The sequence below is a fragment of the Pteropus medius genome, unplaced genomic scaffold, assembly GCF_902729225.1.
Source record: "Pteropus medius unplaced genomic scaffold, Ma_sr-lr_union100, whole genome shotgun sequence".
Taxonomy (NCBI): Eukaryota; Metazoa; Chordata; class Mammalia; order Chiroptera; family Pteropodidae; genus Pteropus; species Pteropus medius.
In genome coordinates, this window is record NW_024355206.1 from 3,904,476 (window position 1) to 3,919,790 (window position 15,315).

General features: G+C 41.3%; 1 protein-coding gene and 1 pseudogene across 5 annotated transcripts in view; one reads left to right on the plus strand and one right to left on the minus strand.

The window, feature by feature from the left end:
- ZNF774 (zinc finger protein 774) overlaps positions 1–15,315 on the minus strand; it is a 52,849-nt gene that overhangs the window by 4,253 nt on the left and 33,281 nt on the right. For 3 of the 5 annotated variants that reach the window (XM_039858244.1, XM_039858243.1, XM_039858242.1), the window contains exons 3-5: positions 13,394–13,516; positions 11,454–11,560; positions 4,154–10,983 (exon numbers count right to left, since the gene is read on the minus strand). In XM_039858244.1, the coding sequence (XP_039714178.1) occupies positions 9,743–10,983; positions 11,454–11,560; positions 13,394–13,500 (1,455 nt within the window). In that variant the 5' untranslated portion in view covers positions 13,501–13,516 and the 3' untranslated portion in view covers positions 4,154–9,742. Of the gene's footprint in view, positions 1–2,638; positions 10,984–11,453; positions 11,561–13,393; positions 13,517–15,056; positions 15,205–15,315 lie in introns of those variants that run through there. The other 2 variants (XM_039858245.1, XR_005651842.1) reach the window with 2 other exon arrangements.
- Positions 9,449–9,567, plus strand: LOC120599430 (uncharacterized; annotated as a pseudogene).

Sequence of the window (15,315 nt, forward strand, 5' to 3'; positions counted from 1 at the left end):
TAAGAACCAGTCTTCATTTTCAGTAAACTTTAAGTGTTACCTATCACTATTTAACTCTCCTTCACGTCTTCATTTGAAAAAAACCTATTTTGTCATGTACTTCGAGTGTTAGGATATTGTGGACCTTGTGTCTGAGTATAGCCCCTGCCAGGTATTATGACTTTAAATACATCTTCAACCTTGTGGATTTTCAGAACAGAGCGAAAGTTTTTAACTATCTGTTTATAATTGGAGCCATTTATCGACTGCTCACCACGTTATAGAATGTGCTAAATGCTCTATAGGAATTGTCTCATTTAATTCTCACTATAACCCTATAAGGAAGACAAAGTTATCCCCATATTACAAGTGAGGAAACAGGCAAAGAGAGGTGAGAGAGTTTGCTCAAGGTCATAAGATTTGGAGTTAGGAATCAAGCCTACATCTTTCTGATTCTACAGTCTCTGGCATATCACTATTCAACACCACAGTTTACAGACAGCCTGTCACTGAGGTGTTCATTCACTTCCTCACATGCCAGATTGCCTCTGGAAACCCTTCAACAAACATTTACGGACACCTGTGTCCTGATCCAGAGACAACTGACAACAGAGACCAGAATGGAGTTGGGGAATTGGTTTTTGGGCTGGGGTTAGAATAGGCCACAAGGCACTACACTACTGCAGACTCAAGGCTAAAGATAAAGGAAAAATAGAAGGACATCAAGGGGCATACTTAGGAACCATGAGCCAGATCAAAGTATGTAGAAAAGAGAGACCAGATGGGAGAAAAGAATACCAGGCTCCTTCACAGGACTGGATCCTGACACAAGTGTGCTTGGGCAGGGTCCCCTCACGGCATGCATTTAAACATCTACAGATGACAATGGGTTACCAGTAATGATAGCTAACCTATACTTAGTATGCAAATGACAGGTTCAGAGCAAAAGCCCTGCTCACTAATAAAAGCAAGCTCTGGCTTTAGGATTCTAAGAATGTCTCTTAAAGAATCTGATAGGCAGCTAAAACAGGTGGGAACGACCTGCCATCCTGGCTGCAGGGAGAAAAGCCAACCATTTACAGACTGGGACCTCATTGTGGACAAAGAATCTAGTATCTGGACAGAAGGCAGGGTCATACCAGGAGAAGAGAGAGGAAAGGAAAGTTGATGCCAAAGTTCATGTAAGAGTCTTAAATTCTGCATTAAGGAGATTCAACTCTCTTCTGTAGACAATAGGTTTCTTATTTTAAAATTTATAAGCAGGGAAGGGCTATGATTTGATTCAACAAAGACTTATGAAAAGTTTGCTTTCCATTAGGTACTAATAAGGGCATAAAGTTGAGTTAAACATAGTCCCTGCCCTTTAGAGAAGCACACAAATAACTACAAGATGAAATAAAAAGTATAATTTAATATGTAGAAAGGGTTATAGAGATCCAAAGGAGATTGCATCTATTTGATGGAGGAGATCTGGAAATATTTCATGGAGAGGGAGTGTTTTAAAGAGGCCTTCAAGAATGAGTATTTTATAAACATAGAATTCCATGAAGAGGTAACATGAACTAACAATAAACTTGTAATGGTTGTTCAACTTCCCTGCTAATCAGAGAGATGCATATTAAAACCACAATGCAACGTCATTTGAACCAATCAGAAGTCTGACAAAATTAAGAGTCGACAAGACTAATGAGAGGAATATTTATACACTACTGATGAGGATGGAAATTAGTGCAACTACTTGGGAGAATAATTAGGCAATATCTAGTTAAAGATGCCCTTAATCTATGGCCTCAGAATTCCATTCCTAGGTATATACACCCAGAGAAACCCCTATACATGACACAGGGAGACAAACCAAAGTGTTGATCATGCCTACGACAGCAAAAACCAGAAATAATCTAAAAGGCCATTATCAGGAAAAAACAGATAAATTGCAGTGTGACTATATACTGAATATTAAAGCAAGGAAATGAATGAAGTACATCTACATGTACCAACACAGTCGACTCTCACCAACATAATATTGAGGGGGGGAAAGTATAGAATACTTACCTTGACACCCATTCGTATACAGTTTAAATGAGTTTAAATCAGTAGTATACATTGCTTTGGGAATCTATATCAATATCTCTATATAAATATATAGAGAGAAAGCATAAATAAGTGTAAAGTCATAGGAGTGAGAAATACCAAATTCAGGAGATTGGAATATGAGTCGGGAAAGGGGCTGTAATTGGGGAAGGGTTCATAAGAATCAAGTATATCAGTAAAAATAATTTCTTTTAGTTGACAAAATTTTACTTCTTAAGCTGTGTGGTAGGTACATGATTATTCTTTGCACTACTCTCTATCCCTTCTGCATATCTTGCATATTGAATTTTTAAAAAATAGAGTGGCTATCCATTCTGTAGGAAGAATTGAGGCAGGAAGTCATTCCAGAGAGAAGAAACTGTACCGGAGAGGGCAGCCTGTGTTCAGGGAACAGGCGTCAGCATTCTGTTTAGCAGAGTAAAGGGCGTTTTATGTCATGAGAACAGCAACTTACGTTTATATAACACTTTACACTTTATAAATCAATTTCATATACACCAACTCTTTTAATTATCACCTTGAGAGACAAGTATTCTCATTTTTTTATAGATGAGGAAACAGGCTCAGGTGAGGTGATATATTTATATTTTTGTTAGAGAAAATATTTAAAAGGATATACAATAAACAGGGTGGTTATCTCTGGAAGGTGGGACAATAGATGATTTTCCTTTTTTTGTTTGTTTAGTTGTACTTTCTGATATTTCTAAAATGAACATGTATTACTTATGAAGTAAAAAAGTAAAAAAAGTAGTGAGGGAGAAATAAAGTAAGGAGCAGGAAATAAAGTGACTTCCTCAAAGCCAAATGGTCAAGTTTTTCGATTCTGAACCTATACTCTTAAGTTTACAAACAACAGAAAAAATACAAGAAAAAACTAACGTGAAAAAATGTTCAACTTCATTGCTAATCAAAGAAATGCAAATGAAAACAATATGTAAGAAACCTACCGTTTAAACTAGCAAAACTGTTTTTCAAGGATGAGGGTGTGGTGAGACTGGTAGTCATTTATTGCTAGTAACATTGTACATTGGTATAATTCGCTCAGAAAATGATTTGGCAGCAAGTAATGAGAGCTGTAAAAATGTTCACACCCTGTGGAAATAATCTAAATGGTGGAAACATTTTTTTTTTTTTCAGGAAGGGAAAATAAAAAGGTGCTCACAAGAGCATTGTCTTGCATTCAGACTAGAGGTCCAAGTCTGTCTGATTATAGAAGTGTGGGCCTAAAATCTTCTGGGCATTTACCCATACTACATAAAGAGAGGCTTTTTTAGCTGAAGGAAAAAAGAGAAAGTGCAAGTGTGTGATTGAGAATGGAAGGGACTGGCCCGCAGTCTGTTCAGGCCCAAGTACTTGGACTGTTTTTTGTTTTTCTTGGTACAACTCAACTTTTGGAGATTTAAGTGGAAAAGGCCAGTCTCTGGGAGAGTGGCATTTTGTTTCCCTATTTGCTTTTTTTACTTTTTTCCCTTGGGAAATATCTTGTAAATAAAATATATATAAATAACGCACATTAAAGAATAATAATTTTTTAAAACCCTGTGTGTTCTACACCCAGATTAAGAAATAGAAAGTTAGCATTCTTCTTCACCATTTCAATTAACCTCTACCCTGAATTTGACAAATCCTTTGTTATCATTATAGTTTATACATGAGTTCATATTGCTCAAGCAATATAGTGTTTAGGCTTGCCTATTTTTACCTTTATTGCATTTTGACCCTTATTATATGTATTTTTCTGCATCTTATTTTCTGCACTAAGTTTTTTGAGGCTTATCCATGTTAATGCATGTAACTGAAGTTTGTTCATTTTCCCCGAGGCATCTTTTGCCACATGTGACTTTACCAACTTGGTCAGAGGTGGGGCCAATAAATCTACACTTTGAACAAGTATTTCAAATGCAGGTGTTCCTTGGCTCACACTTTGAGAAGTAATCGTAGAGGACAAAGTCTAAGTTCTCCCAACTCTTTACCTCAATCTTTTACTTTCAGTTAAACTGCTTGTCTCCCCTTTTCCAAAAATATTTTCCCATCTTTCTTCATGTAGATAATCTTATTCTTCAAAACTCTTCCAAGACCCAGATTATCATTATCATTGTTGTCATTGACATTTATGGAGCAGATACAACATATCAGGTACTGTACAAAGCTTGATATGCATCATCTCATTAATCCTCACTCAACCGCATGAAGAAGGTACTGGGATTATTCTTATTTTATAGATAAAGAAATAAGAGTCAGAGAGAGTTAAGTAACTTGCCCAAAGCCCGACAGCTCTTAAATGTGGACATCTTTCACTGTCTTATTTGTCTTTCTACCTCCAGGGTCTAGTGTCTTTCTACCTCCAGGGTCTACACTTGGTGTGTAGGAGACACTCAATAAATGTTCACTGAGTTGAATGAAAAGGATACGTCAAGGAGACCAGATGGAAAACTATCCTTTTAGTTCAGAGGATGGCAGTGGGCGCTCGGGGCAGTGGGGGTGGGGGCATGGAAGAGAGGAGCTCAGCCAGACTTGGCAAGCCATGGGGTTTCAGAGCTAGATCTGGGGAGTGAGAGTGGAATGGGGAATGAGGAAGAGATAGGCGTTTCCATTTTTTCACTTTGGGCACTTCTGTATTTTTTTTTTTTTTTTTTTAACAGAAAGCGCATGTTGCTTTTACACCTTAAAAAGAGAGAGAGAGTGCAGAGGCAGAGGCTACATGACTGGGAATATAGGGAACAATGGAGAAAGAGAATTCTCAGGAGATTTCTGGTAAGGGCACGTAAGAGATTGCTGGAGTCATTTGCAGAAAGAGAGACGTCAGGAGGGATGCTTTAGGGAGGAGATGCTGACTCTAATTTGGAGATTCTGGGCTTGGGAAGCAACAAGTCATCCTTGGGGAGGGTTCTGCAATGCAGCTGGACTTGTAGGTATAAAATCCAGGAGAGAGGTTGAGCTAGACCCATGTTCTAAGAGATGATGATTGAAGTCCTAAGATGAGTGTGCAGAACAGGAAAGAAAAAAGAAAGGAAAAGGGGCAAGGGTCAGAATGTTGGGGGTGGGGCCAGAGAAGGTCCTTTACAAAGAGTAGCCAGGAATGTAGCAGAATCATCTTACATTTACTAAGAAAGAAGAGAATTGCAAAAAGAAGCATTGTAAGTGGTATCGAAAAAGTAAATGGTTGTCGAATGGGAAGAAGACTCACAAGAGGCCCTCAGATGTGGAAATGAAGAGACTTTTGTGAGTGAAGTTCTTGTTATTACAAGGGTCTAGACATGAGAGGTCTGAGAATAACTACACAGTGGTGGAAGTTTGACAAAAAGAGGAAGGGAAGGAATGTGACAATAGGCTCTAGGAAGAATTATTTTGAGATAGAAAAGTTTAATGATCTTGCCTTATTGTTCTAGCACCTCCTAGTGCTACCATGGGACTTGGTGATAATGATCACTTATTGGAGACTGACTATGGGCCAGATATTGTGCTAAGCACTTTGTATCATGGATCGTTCCAATGTCTTCGGTTTTTCTCTCTGTAATGTGACTTACACATAATTTGTTGCCAAATCAAACTTCTTCAAGAGCTGATCACGCCTCTCCTCTACTGGAAAACCATTAGCAACACCCACTTCCCCAGAGAATAATATCCAAACTCCTCAGTTTGGCAAGTACGGGCCTTCTTGGCATGACCCTCATTCACCTGTCTGGCTTCATTCACACTGCTACTTTTCCAGCATGAGTTTCTTCTCTGTGAGCATGCACTCATTAATTCATCCAATGAACTTTTCTGAGCACCTGCTAAGTGCCAGGCACTATTTTAGGTGCCAGGGAAAGAATGGTAAACAAGAGAAATGGCTCCCTCCTAATCACAGAATTTACTAAAGTCAATACGTAAACAAGAAAATATGAGACCGGTGTAAGGACTTTGATGAAAATAAAAGAGGATAATGGGACAGTGACTGTTGGGGGAGGAGGACTGACTTGAGATGGGATAGTCAGGGGAAGTCTCTGTAAGGAGGAGAGTTTTAGGCTGAAACCTGGTTGAAAAATAGAAGCCTCAGCAACAGCCTGGATGAGGAACGTTCTGGGCAGAGGGAACAGTTAGCTCTAAGGCGTGCAACGCCCCAATGTGATCAAGGAACAGAAGGAACACAAGTGGGTCAAAGCACAGGGAGTGAGAGAAAAGGCGTTATCAACAGAGGCTAGAGCGCTGTGTGGGCAAAATTGAGGGGGGCCTTGTAGGCCTGGTTAAAAAGATTTGGGTCTTATCTTAAAAGCAATGGGACTTGCTGGGTTTAAGCACATGGGTGATGTGATTACATTCAGGATTTTTAAAGATCACTCTGGCTTCTGTCAAAAGAAAATAGAGCAAAAATAAAATCTGGGCTATCAGTTGGGAGGTTACTGCAGGACTTCATGTAAGAGATGGTGGTCATTTGGAACTAGGGAGTGGCAGTGAGATGGAGAGACTGATAGGTCTCAGAGGAATCTGAGAGGTAAAATTGACAGGGCTTGGTGATGATGTGAATTTTGAAGTGAGGAAGTGAGGAGGAGGTGCGGAGCATGTGCAAGAAGCCAATGGCCCAGAAACGAAGAGAAAATATGGCGTGTCAGTTACCTCCACTCTCACCAATACCATTTAAGTATTCCGAGCTCATGGCTGGGGGGTGGGAGGGAGGTAGCAAAGCCAAGGGGCAAGTCACACATTGCCCCTCAAGAGCTCACGTCTTACAGAATAGACACATCTGTAGGTATGCAACATGAAAATCAAGGTAATAGAAAAAAACTCACTTTATGTTACAAGCCAGTGACCTGTGTGTTAAATACTGTCAGGAAGTTGGGATGGGGAGCGCTGGGCGGGGGGGAAGTCTTTACTTTGGAGGTAACTGAGCTGACTCTGCCAAAAGCTATGAGGTTTCACCTCTCCTCCAAGAACCTGGGGCAGGGCTGAGGAGTGGGAGACAGAGAGCCAGATGGAGAGAGCAGACTGCCTGATTTTATCCTCCTGGAGCATGAAGGTGCACATGTGGAAGAGTCTGCTAACATCACAGGACGGTTCTGGGGTCTGTGGGAGCCCTAAATTTGCAAAGTGTTTGAAACAGAACAATCCTTTTCTGATTTAACAGATAGACCAATGCCTAGAGCGATCAACTGGCTAGTAAATAACTACACCGAAACTAGAAGCTGGGTCTTCCAACCTCCGGTTCCGTGCTGCTGTCACATCCTGCCTCCTAAATCTAGGGTCACTCACAGACAAGGAACACACATCACATTCCTAGCTGGGTTTATGATTATGCCTGCTTGTGCTAATAATGTGGCTTTTGTGTCCCTCTATGTCCTCTAATTGCCTCCCTCTTGTGGGACACGCTTTCCGGACATTTTACATTAATCCAGTGCAAAATTCTCAGAATGTCTCTTCTGAGAAATATCCTACTCAACCCCATGCTGTCTCATTCCATATCCCACCTTTGGCCAAAACACTTCCACCCTGGAGAGCTGTTACTCCTGGAGCTCACATATATTACCTCTAGAGTTCCTGATTCAGTAAATCTGGGGTGGGGACTCGTAATATGCATTTCTAAAAAGCTTCCAGATGCTAATGCTACTCGTCTGGGCTCACATTCTGAGAACCACTGCACTGGATTAACCAGATTTTTTTTTCCTGGTCAATTATCTAATTACTCTAAGAAAGAACTCAGGTTATCAGCTGAGTTATGTTCCTCATGAGTTAAAGCACTCAGCGGTATTCCATATAATGGAAAAGAATGCACCAGTGTTCCAAGGCTGATGTAATAATTTAGTCTGTATTAACACAGGAAGGCTTGAAAGAAAAAACTTTCAGGCAAGCACTTTTCTCCCTAGAGTATTAAACACCCAACGCCCTCCTTAACCCCTTGAGTCTGCCCTTACCTGTCCACTCTTATTCCTTGAGGATCAAGGACCCCCAGGCCAGGATCCTGGAAAGCTCCCGGGAACTTAGGCTACATCCCTCCATCATGTCCATATTCAGAGTGGTTTGATGGGTATAAGATGGGTCCTCCAGTCCTGTAGTGTCTCAGAGACGCTAACAAATCCCAGAGTTGGTCTGTTCCATGTTGCTGAAGAGGAGACCTGTGGCCAAATTCTGGCTCTTCTGTGAACTATGTGACCGATATGAATCGTTTGGCATTTTCAGGCCTTAGGTTTTCAACAGGTAAAAAAAGAAGTCCCTCATTATGAGAGAAAATTGGCCGTCTGAAGAAATATTAACCAGAGTTCCTTGGAAAAAAGATATTAGCAACAATACTATATAACTTTAAACTTTAGAGATATTACACTTCATAATTTAACAACAAAGTGCTTATATCCGTGTGTGCCCGCGTGTGTGCATGTGCACGCATGCGTGTGTGTGTGTGTGTGTGTGTGTGTGTTAGATCCTCACAACCTTGTCAGGTAGGTGGGGTACGGCCTGAAAGAAGGTGGAAGTCTGGCCAAAGTAAGCATCAGGACCAGGACTCTAACACCTCATCTTCCCAGTGTGGGGAAGTGTTCTTTCTAAACGACCTCCTTCAATGTGTTTCAATTAAACATAGGAATGTACTAGTGCATAGAATGAATGACCCTAAAAGGATCAGAGGGTTGCATTACTTAAAACTAAAGAGCCAATGGCCCAGCAATTAAAAAACAAGAGTCGTTTCCTTTAGCCGAATGCCAGGAAGGATCCCTGTAATATCACTTAACCTTCTCAGGAATTTTGATTCCACAATGTTACAGTCCTCTTCCAGGTCCCTCTGGCTTGTTTGTCACCGGATATTTCTTATGCCTCAGATGGCAACAACTTCCAACGGGAATACCTCAGACACTGCTGTACAAAAGGCTTCTGAAATTCTTTCAGCCTCTAAGTCACAAGACCGCAAACATCCTCTACGGTAATTCTGCCTTGTCATGGCAATGAGACATCTGGTGACTAATGCCTGCATAGCACTGGTTTGGGAGACTATTTTCTGTTTATTAAATCTGTGTATTTACACCCAAATCTTCTACTGCCAACCTAATTTCTTGCAAATCCTGGGCTTGCAGGTCTGCACTAATAAATTCCTTACTGAGTAATAAGTCGATATAAACAGCCAACCTGGTATTGTCTTTTAAGGGCTAGGCACTATATTGAGGGCTGTATATAAGATGTCAAATATTAATCATCATAGCGATAATGTGATCATTTAGTTACTGAGCGCCTACTTTGTGCCAGGCACTGTACTAATTGGCTTAGATGAGATCTCTAGGTCACATTTATCTCACTTCTTTTTTAATAACCAGGCATTAACTCATATTTCCCTGTCTAAGAGTCAGTCAAAAACACCAATAGAATGCCTTTTGTGTTCAGAACATTATTTGGATCCTATAGGTTTATCTTCACTATTATCTACAGCCATGCCACCCTGAACGTGCCTGATCTCGTCTGATCTCGGAAGCTAAGCAGGGTTGGACCTGGTTAGTATTTGGATGGGAGACCACCTAGGAAGACCAAGTGCTGTACGCGTTAAAAAAATAAAAATAAAATACGGGGAAAAAAAGAAAGAAAGAAAGAGAACAGATTAGGGCCCAACCTGATCCACTGACGCCTAAGTTCAGGTTTTCCCTGTTTAGGACATTTTAAACATAGTAGCAATGGAAATTTGGAAGGGAGCAGCAGCAGAACCACTAACAATTATTTCCTAAACCAAATGAGTGTTTTGATGGCATAGAAGATGTGCTTTCTGACGGAAGCTCTTGTCACATTTATTACAATGAAAAGGTTTTTCTCCTGTGTGTGTTCTCTGGTGTGTCAGGAAATGGGAGCGCTGATTGAAGGTTTTGCCACATTCGGGACATCGGTAAGGTCTGTCTCCTAAGTGGATTCGTTGATGGGTCATGAAGTGGGAGCTCTGATTGAAGCTCTTCCCACACTCGCCACATTTATAGGGTCTTTCTCCTGTGTGGATCCGTTGGTGCTTAATGAGGGCAGAGCTGTCGGCGAAGCCCTTCCCACAGGTATCGCACTTAAAAGGCCTCTCGCCTGTGTGTGTTCTCTGGTGCGTGACCAGATGGGAGCTCTGACTGAAAGTTTTGTGGCAATAAGGACAACTGAAAGGCCTTTCTCCTGAGTGAGTACTCATATGAGCTACAAAATGAGAACTGTCTCTAAAGCCCTTCCCACACTCTGGGCATTTAAAGGGCCGTTCTCCTGTGTGGGTTCGTTGGTGCTTAATCAAATCTGAGCTCTGGCTAAAGCTGTCCCCACAGTCATTACACCTGTAAGGCTTCACTCCTGTGTGGGTCCTCTGGTGAGTGATGAAATTTGAGCTTCGACTAAAGCTTTTATGACACTCGAGGCACGTGTACGGCTTCTCTCCTGTGTGGGTTCTTTGGTGCATTATGAGGTGTGGCTTCCGCCCAAAAGTCTTCCCACACTCTGGGCACTCGTAGGGTCTCTCACCCGTGTGAGTCCTCTGGTGTTTGATGAGCGTTGAGCTGTCGCTGAATTTTTTCTCACATCCACTGCATTGGTAGGGCTTCTCTCCCGTGTGTGTTCTGCGATGGGTGACAAGGTCTGAACTCTGTTTGAAGCTTTTCCCACACTCCATGCATTTATAAGGCCGCTCACCAGTATGGGTTCTTAGGTGTCTCATGAGATAGGAACTCTGGTTAAAGCTTTTTCCACATTCTGCACACACAGGTTTCTTTCCTACATAACCATTCAGGAGCTCGCTTAAATCCTTGTCCTGTGAAAAAGGCTCCTGACTGCCCTCTGCTGGAAGGGTTCCATGTTCTCCTTCTAATTCAAGGCCCCTCTCCCAGCTTCCTCCCCAACTAGGAGTATGAGAAATATCATTACCGGCCCTTTCTAAGGACATTCCACATTGCTCTGCTGTTTCAGAAATGTCTGGCTTGGGTTTTTCCACTTGATTTTCAAAGTCTGAAAAATTAACAGAAGTGACAGAGAATAAAGCTATCATTTATCAGGAATGAACATCAGAAAGCAACAACAAAGATCAAAATTAGTGTTTTTGCAATAGACTATGCTTAATTTCACTACTTTGGTTTTCAATTTCTGAAAAGTTTATTGAGAGTCATTGAGATTACGGAAAACGTGAATTCCTAAACCCTTTGTACTTTAAGATGGCCAGATGAATCTCGAGGTGACCTTTAATTCCCTCAAGAGTATGCTACATCTTGTCAAAATTGGACAACTCCTGTCATATTCAAAACAAAAGTGGACAACTCCTGTTATATTCAAAACAAAAGTGAAATGCTTACTTAGAAAGAGACTTTAATTGGTCAATTCCCAACTGCCCAAGAAGTCAAATTTAAACTTCTAATAGTAAGAACAAAACTCTAGGGCAGCATTCCGAATTCTTCTCCCACCAGGGAACGCTCACATCTCACCTGTGTGACTTTCCCTTAGGATCTTCCTCGCCTCAAAATTTTGGAGTGGTAGGATCCATGGCTCTTCTTTCTGCTCCAGCTGGGAGAGTACCTTTGGTTTAGTAATCCTACACAGGAAGACGAACATAGGATGTTAATCTGAGATAATCACACAAGGCCGGGCCAAAATCTAAGCCCTCTCCTTCCCTAGGTAGAAGAGAACACCCAGGGAAACTCTAATGTGTGTTTGGCCTCATTAAAAGGGCAGCCATGGCGAAGTGATACGAGAGGGTGATCAGCCCAAGAGGCTGAGAAGGAAGATCTTTTCCTCCCATTAAAAACAAACAAACACAAAATCAGATGGGTCATAGAAACTCGACAGTAAGCACAATAACTCATCTCGGAAGGCACAAACCTAAACCCATGTGGAGAGATAATTTTATTGAAAACAGAGCCTTCAGTACAAGGAAGTTCACTATAATATTGGGCTTTAAAATTTTCCCAGGAGAGCAGCAATTGATACAGCCATGAGAAAAAGATTAACACTTACAAGAAGAAGAAGAAGAAAAAAGACAAAAGACAGGAATAGGCAATTCACAAAAGGAAAAAAAAGCAGCCTATAAATATATAAAAAACCTTTAACCTTACTATTAATCAAAGAAATTCAAATAAATTAAAACTATGATATATTTAGGCAATATATTGTAGGTGTAAACAGTGCAAACTCAAGAGTCTTATAGCTTGAGTTTGAATCCTAATCCAGCTTCTCACTAGCTGTGTGATCTTAGGAAAGTTAGTTAAACTCTCTGGGCCTCAGTGTCTTCATCTATAAAATAGGAAGACCTAGAATTGTAAGGATTAAGTGGTAAATCCTCAATAAATGTTAGCTATCCCTATTATTTAATCCAGATTCTTAAATTATAATATCCATTACTATAGGAGAATATGAAGAAATGGACACTTTCATATAATGCTTGTGGGGAAAAAAATATGTTGATTCAATCTTTTTGAAAGGCATTTGGCAAAAGCATCAAATACCTTAGAAATGTACTGATTTTTTGACCCTGCAATTCTAATGCTAGGAATTCTAAGAAAATGAAAAAAAGTATGTAAAAGACATATTAGCTAATTATTAACTAATTATTAACTAATAGACTTTAAAAAAAAGAATTAATACTGATGAAAATTTTAAAATGACCTAAATGTCCCACAACAAAGGAGTAATTATATTTGAGTCATATGAAACTGCCATTTTATAAGTAAAAACTGGTGAAATATATGGTTCAATCTAATGTAAATTACTGTATTCATACAACAAAATACTAATTATTTTAAATGGTATACAGAAAGATATTGTCAAAATAGATTCACAATGCAATGTATAAGTAGAATATATAACTGAATCTACAGTATGATCCCAATTTTTCCTTCTATTTTCTAATTATATATATGCTTGGTTTTTAATTTTATGCATATGCTTATATATTATGCTTTTAATTATATATCGGTGGTGGGATGGATGACTTTTGTTTTCATTTTGCTTGTCTCTTTTTCCAATGTGAACATTTTACATATATATCTGCACACACACACACACACACACATGTGTATGTGTGTAAATGCCAGAGGTGAGAGTCCAACTTAGGTCTTTCACAAAGACCTAAGTTGGACTCTCACCTCTGGCACTTAACTTTGAGTCTCAGTGTCCTGAGCTGGAAAAGGGGGAATATATACATCAAAGGGTTATGGTAAGATACTAATAAGACAGTAAATATCAAAGACCTCTGCAAACCATAAAGTGCCATAAAAATGGAAGCCCTTCTTTTTCTGCCAGGGAGGCACTAGTTACTGTCACAGAGACGTGGAGCTCTAAGAGACCAACATCCTCAGAGGCCACTCAGATCTGGGCCCTCTCAAAATAAATATCTGTCTTAAATCTAAAGTTGAGTAAGCATCCTTACCCTTTGAGAGCCCATTCTTCTAACGGTGCTGGGTGGTATCCCTGAAGAGGATTCTTTAAGCAGTGTCCAGGTAGCCCACTCTTCCCTGAAGTCCCCAGCCACATCATTGGGGGTCATCAGATCCTAAAGCAAGAGACCACAGTATGTATCAATAGCTCTCTGGATATTTCCAGCATGATCTGAAAAACGACAAGCCACCAAGGCCACCAAACACACACACCTTGACTAGAATAGCTCTGAGGTACATTTCATCAACCACAGAAGATTTGCTTTTCTTATTCTGTTTTTACATAAACCTTCCCTTGGCCAACTTTCCCATCACTAAAAGAGTCCTAGGCCTCCCAGACATATCAACAGAACCCTGTCTTTGCACACACCAACTTTTTGAGGAACAAATTGACCATGACAGACAAGATAAACAAAGGAGAGAGTGTGCAAGTATAACTGATTTCTGGAAAGCTTTAGAAATCTCTCCAATTACATTTTCCTCAGCATGCTAGGAACTGTGGACTTAATTATGCTCATATTACTTATGAGGACAGCTGATTTTTCTTGGCTTGTAGATTTGATGTCAACCTCAAGTAACAGACCAAGCAGAACCCCAAAGGGAACAGCCCTGAGTACCATTCTATTTCAAGGCTTAATGGAGTCAGAAACTGAGACCTAAAAGACATGGATAAAAAAAAAAGAAGGCTGATAAACTGTGAAATTAAGTAAAATTCAATCGGGATAAACACAAACAAAACCCTTGGGGGCCTAAAACAATCATTAACACATAAATAAAATTAGCAGTATTATGAAAAAATTATTTGGGGGAAGATGCTCGGATTACTGTATGGATGAGTAATTTATTCAGTAAGTAATATGCTGTAAGGCATTGGGAGTCACAAAGAAACGTAAGTCATCGCGGTCCCCCTCACTCCCCTAAAGAGTTTCCAGCAGAAACAAACACAAGTCAGCTCCTGAAACTGCTACAAAGAATTCTGCATTTCAGTGGAGGATGGACCAGACCGGGGAGAGGGAGTTTTACTGTTTCACATCTTCGTCTCACCAATCAAAGCAACTGGAACTACTAGAACATACAGACACTTTTCATGGAGACATGTATCCATTTACAGACATTGCTAAATTGTACTAAGTTTTGAGCATAAATTTAATTTCTACATCCATTACAAAACACGAGGGAGTGAGGGGACAGTTGTCAGCCACGGTTACAGAAACCCTGCTTCCCACCTGTCTCCTGCCCCCTGTACTTCAAAGGCCCTAGAGCACTAGGTGGTGTGACTAAGTGCCATTGTGAGAAGCACCAGCTTGTCAGTGCGTTTATTAATAGGAACATGACCGCACGGGTAGGACCGCCACCCATTCTCCCCCCACCCCCACCCCCTCGCCGTGCCGCAGGCCCTAATCGGGGTGCGGCGGTCTGAGGGTCACGAGGCTAAGCTGGGACTCGGGGACCGCCACCGCGGTGCAAGAAAATGGATATGAGGCTGAGGTATCTCACGACGTCACAGAAAACCTCAGCTACTCTTCGGCAGAGACCCGCGGGCTCCGAAAGGCGAGCGCGGTACCCGAGAGGCAGCGTCGGGGCGGCAGGCGAGCCCTTCACGCCCCTCAGCCGCGCCGGAGCTGCGGCCGCTGTCTCCGTCCCCGGATCACTCACCGCCCAGGGCGCAGCCGGGGATGGAGCAGAAGAGAGAGTCCTCCACCGCGGAGCTGCCCCCGGCCCGCCACGCCGAGGCAGTCCCTCCCAGAAACCCGACCGGGATTCGTGACAGGACTGCGAGACACAGGTGGGGACTCTGAGCTCGACAGCCAGCCGCCGGAAAATACCGCCCCTGTCCTCTTGCCATTGGCTTCTCACTTTTCATGACGAGAAATCCTCCTCGTCCGTAGGCTAATAGAGTTATCAATCACCGCGG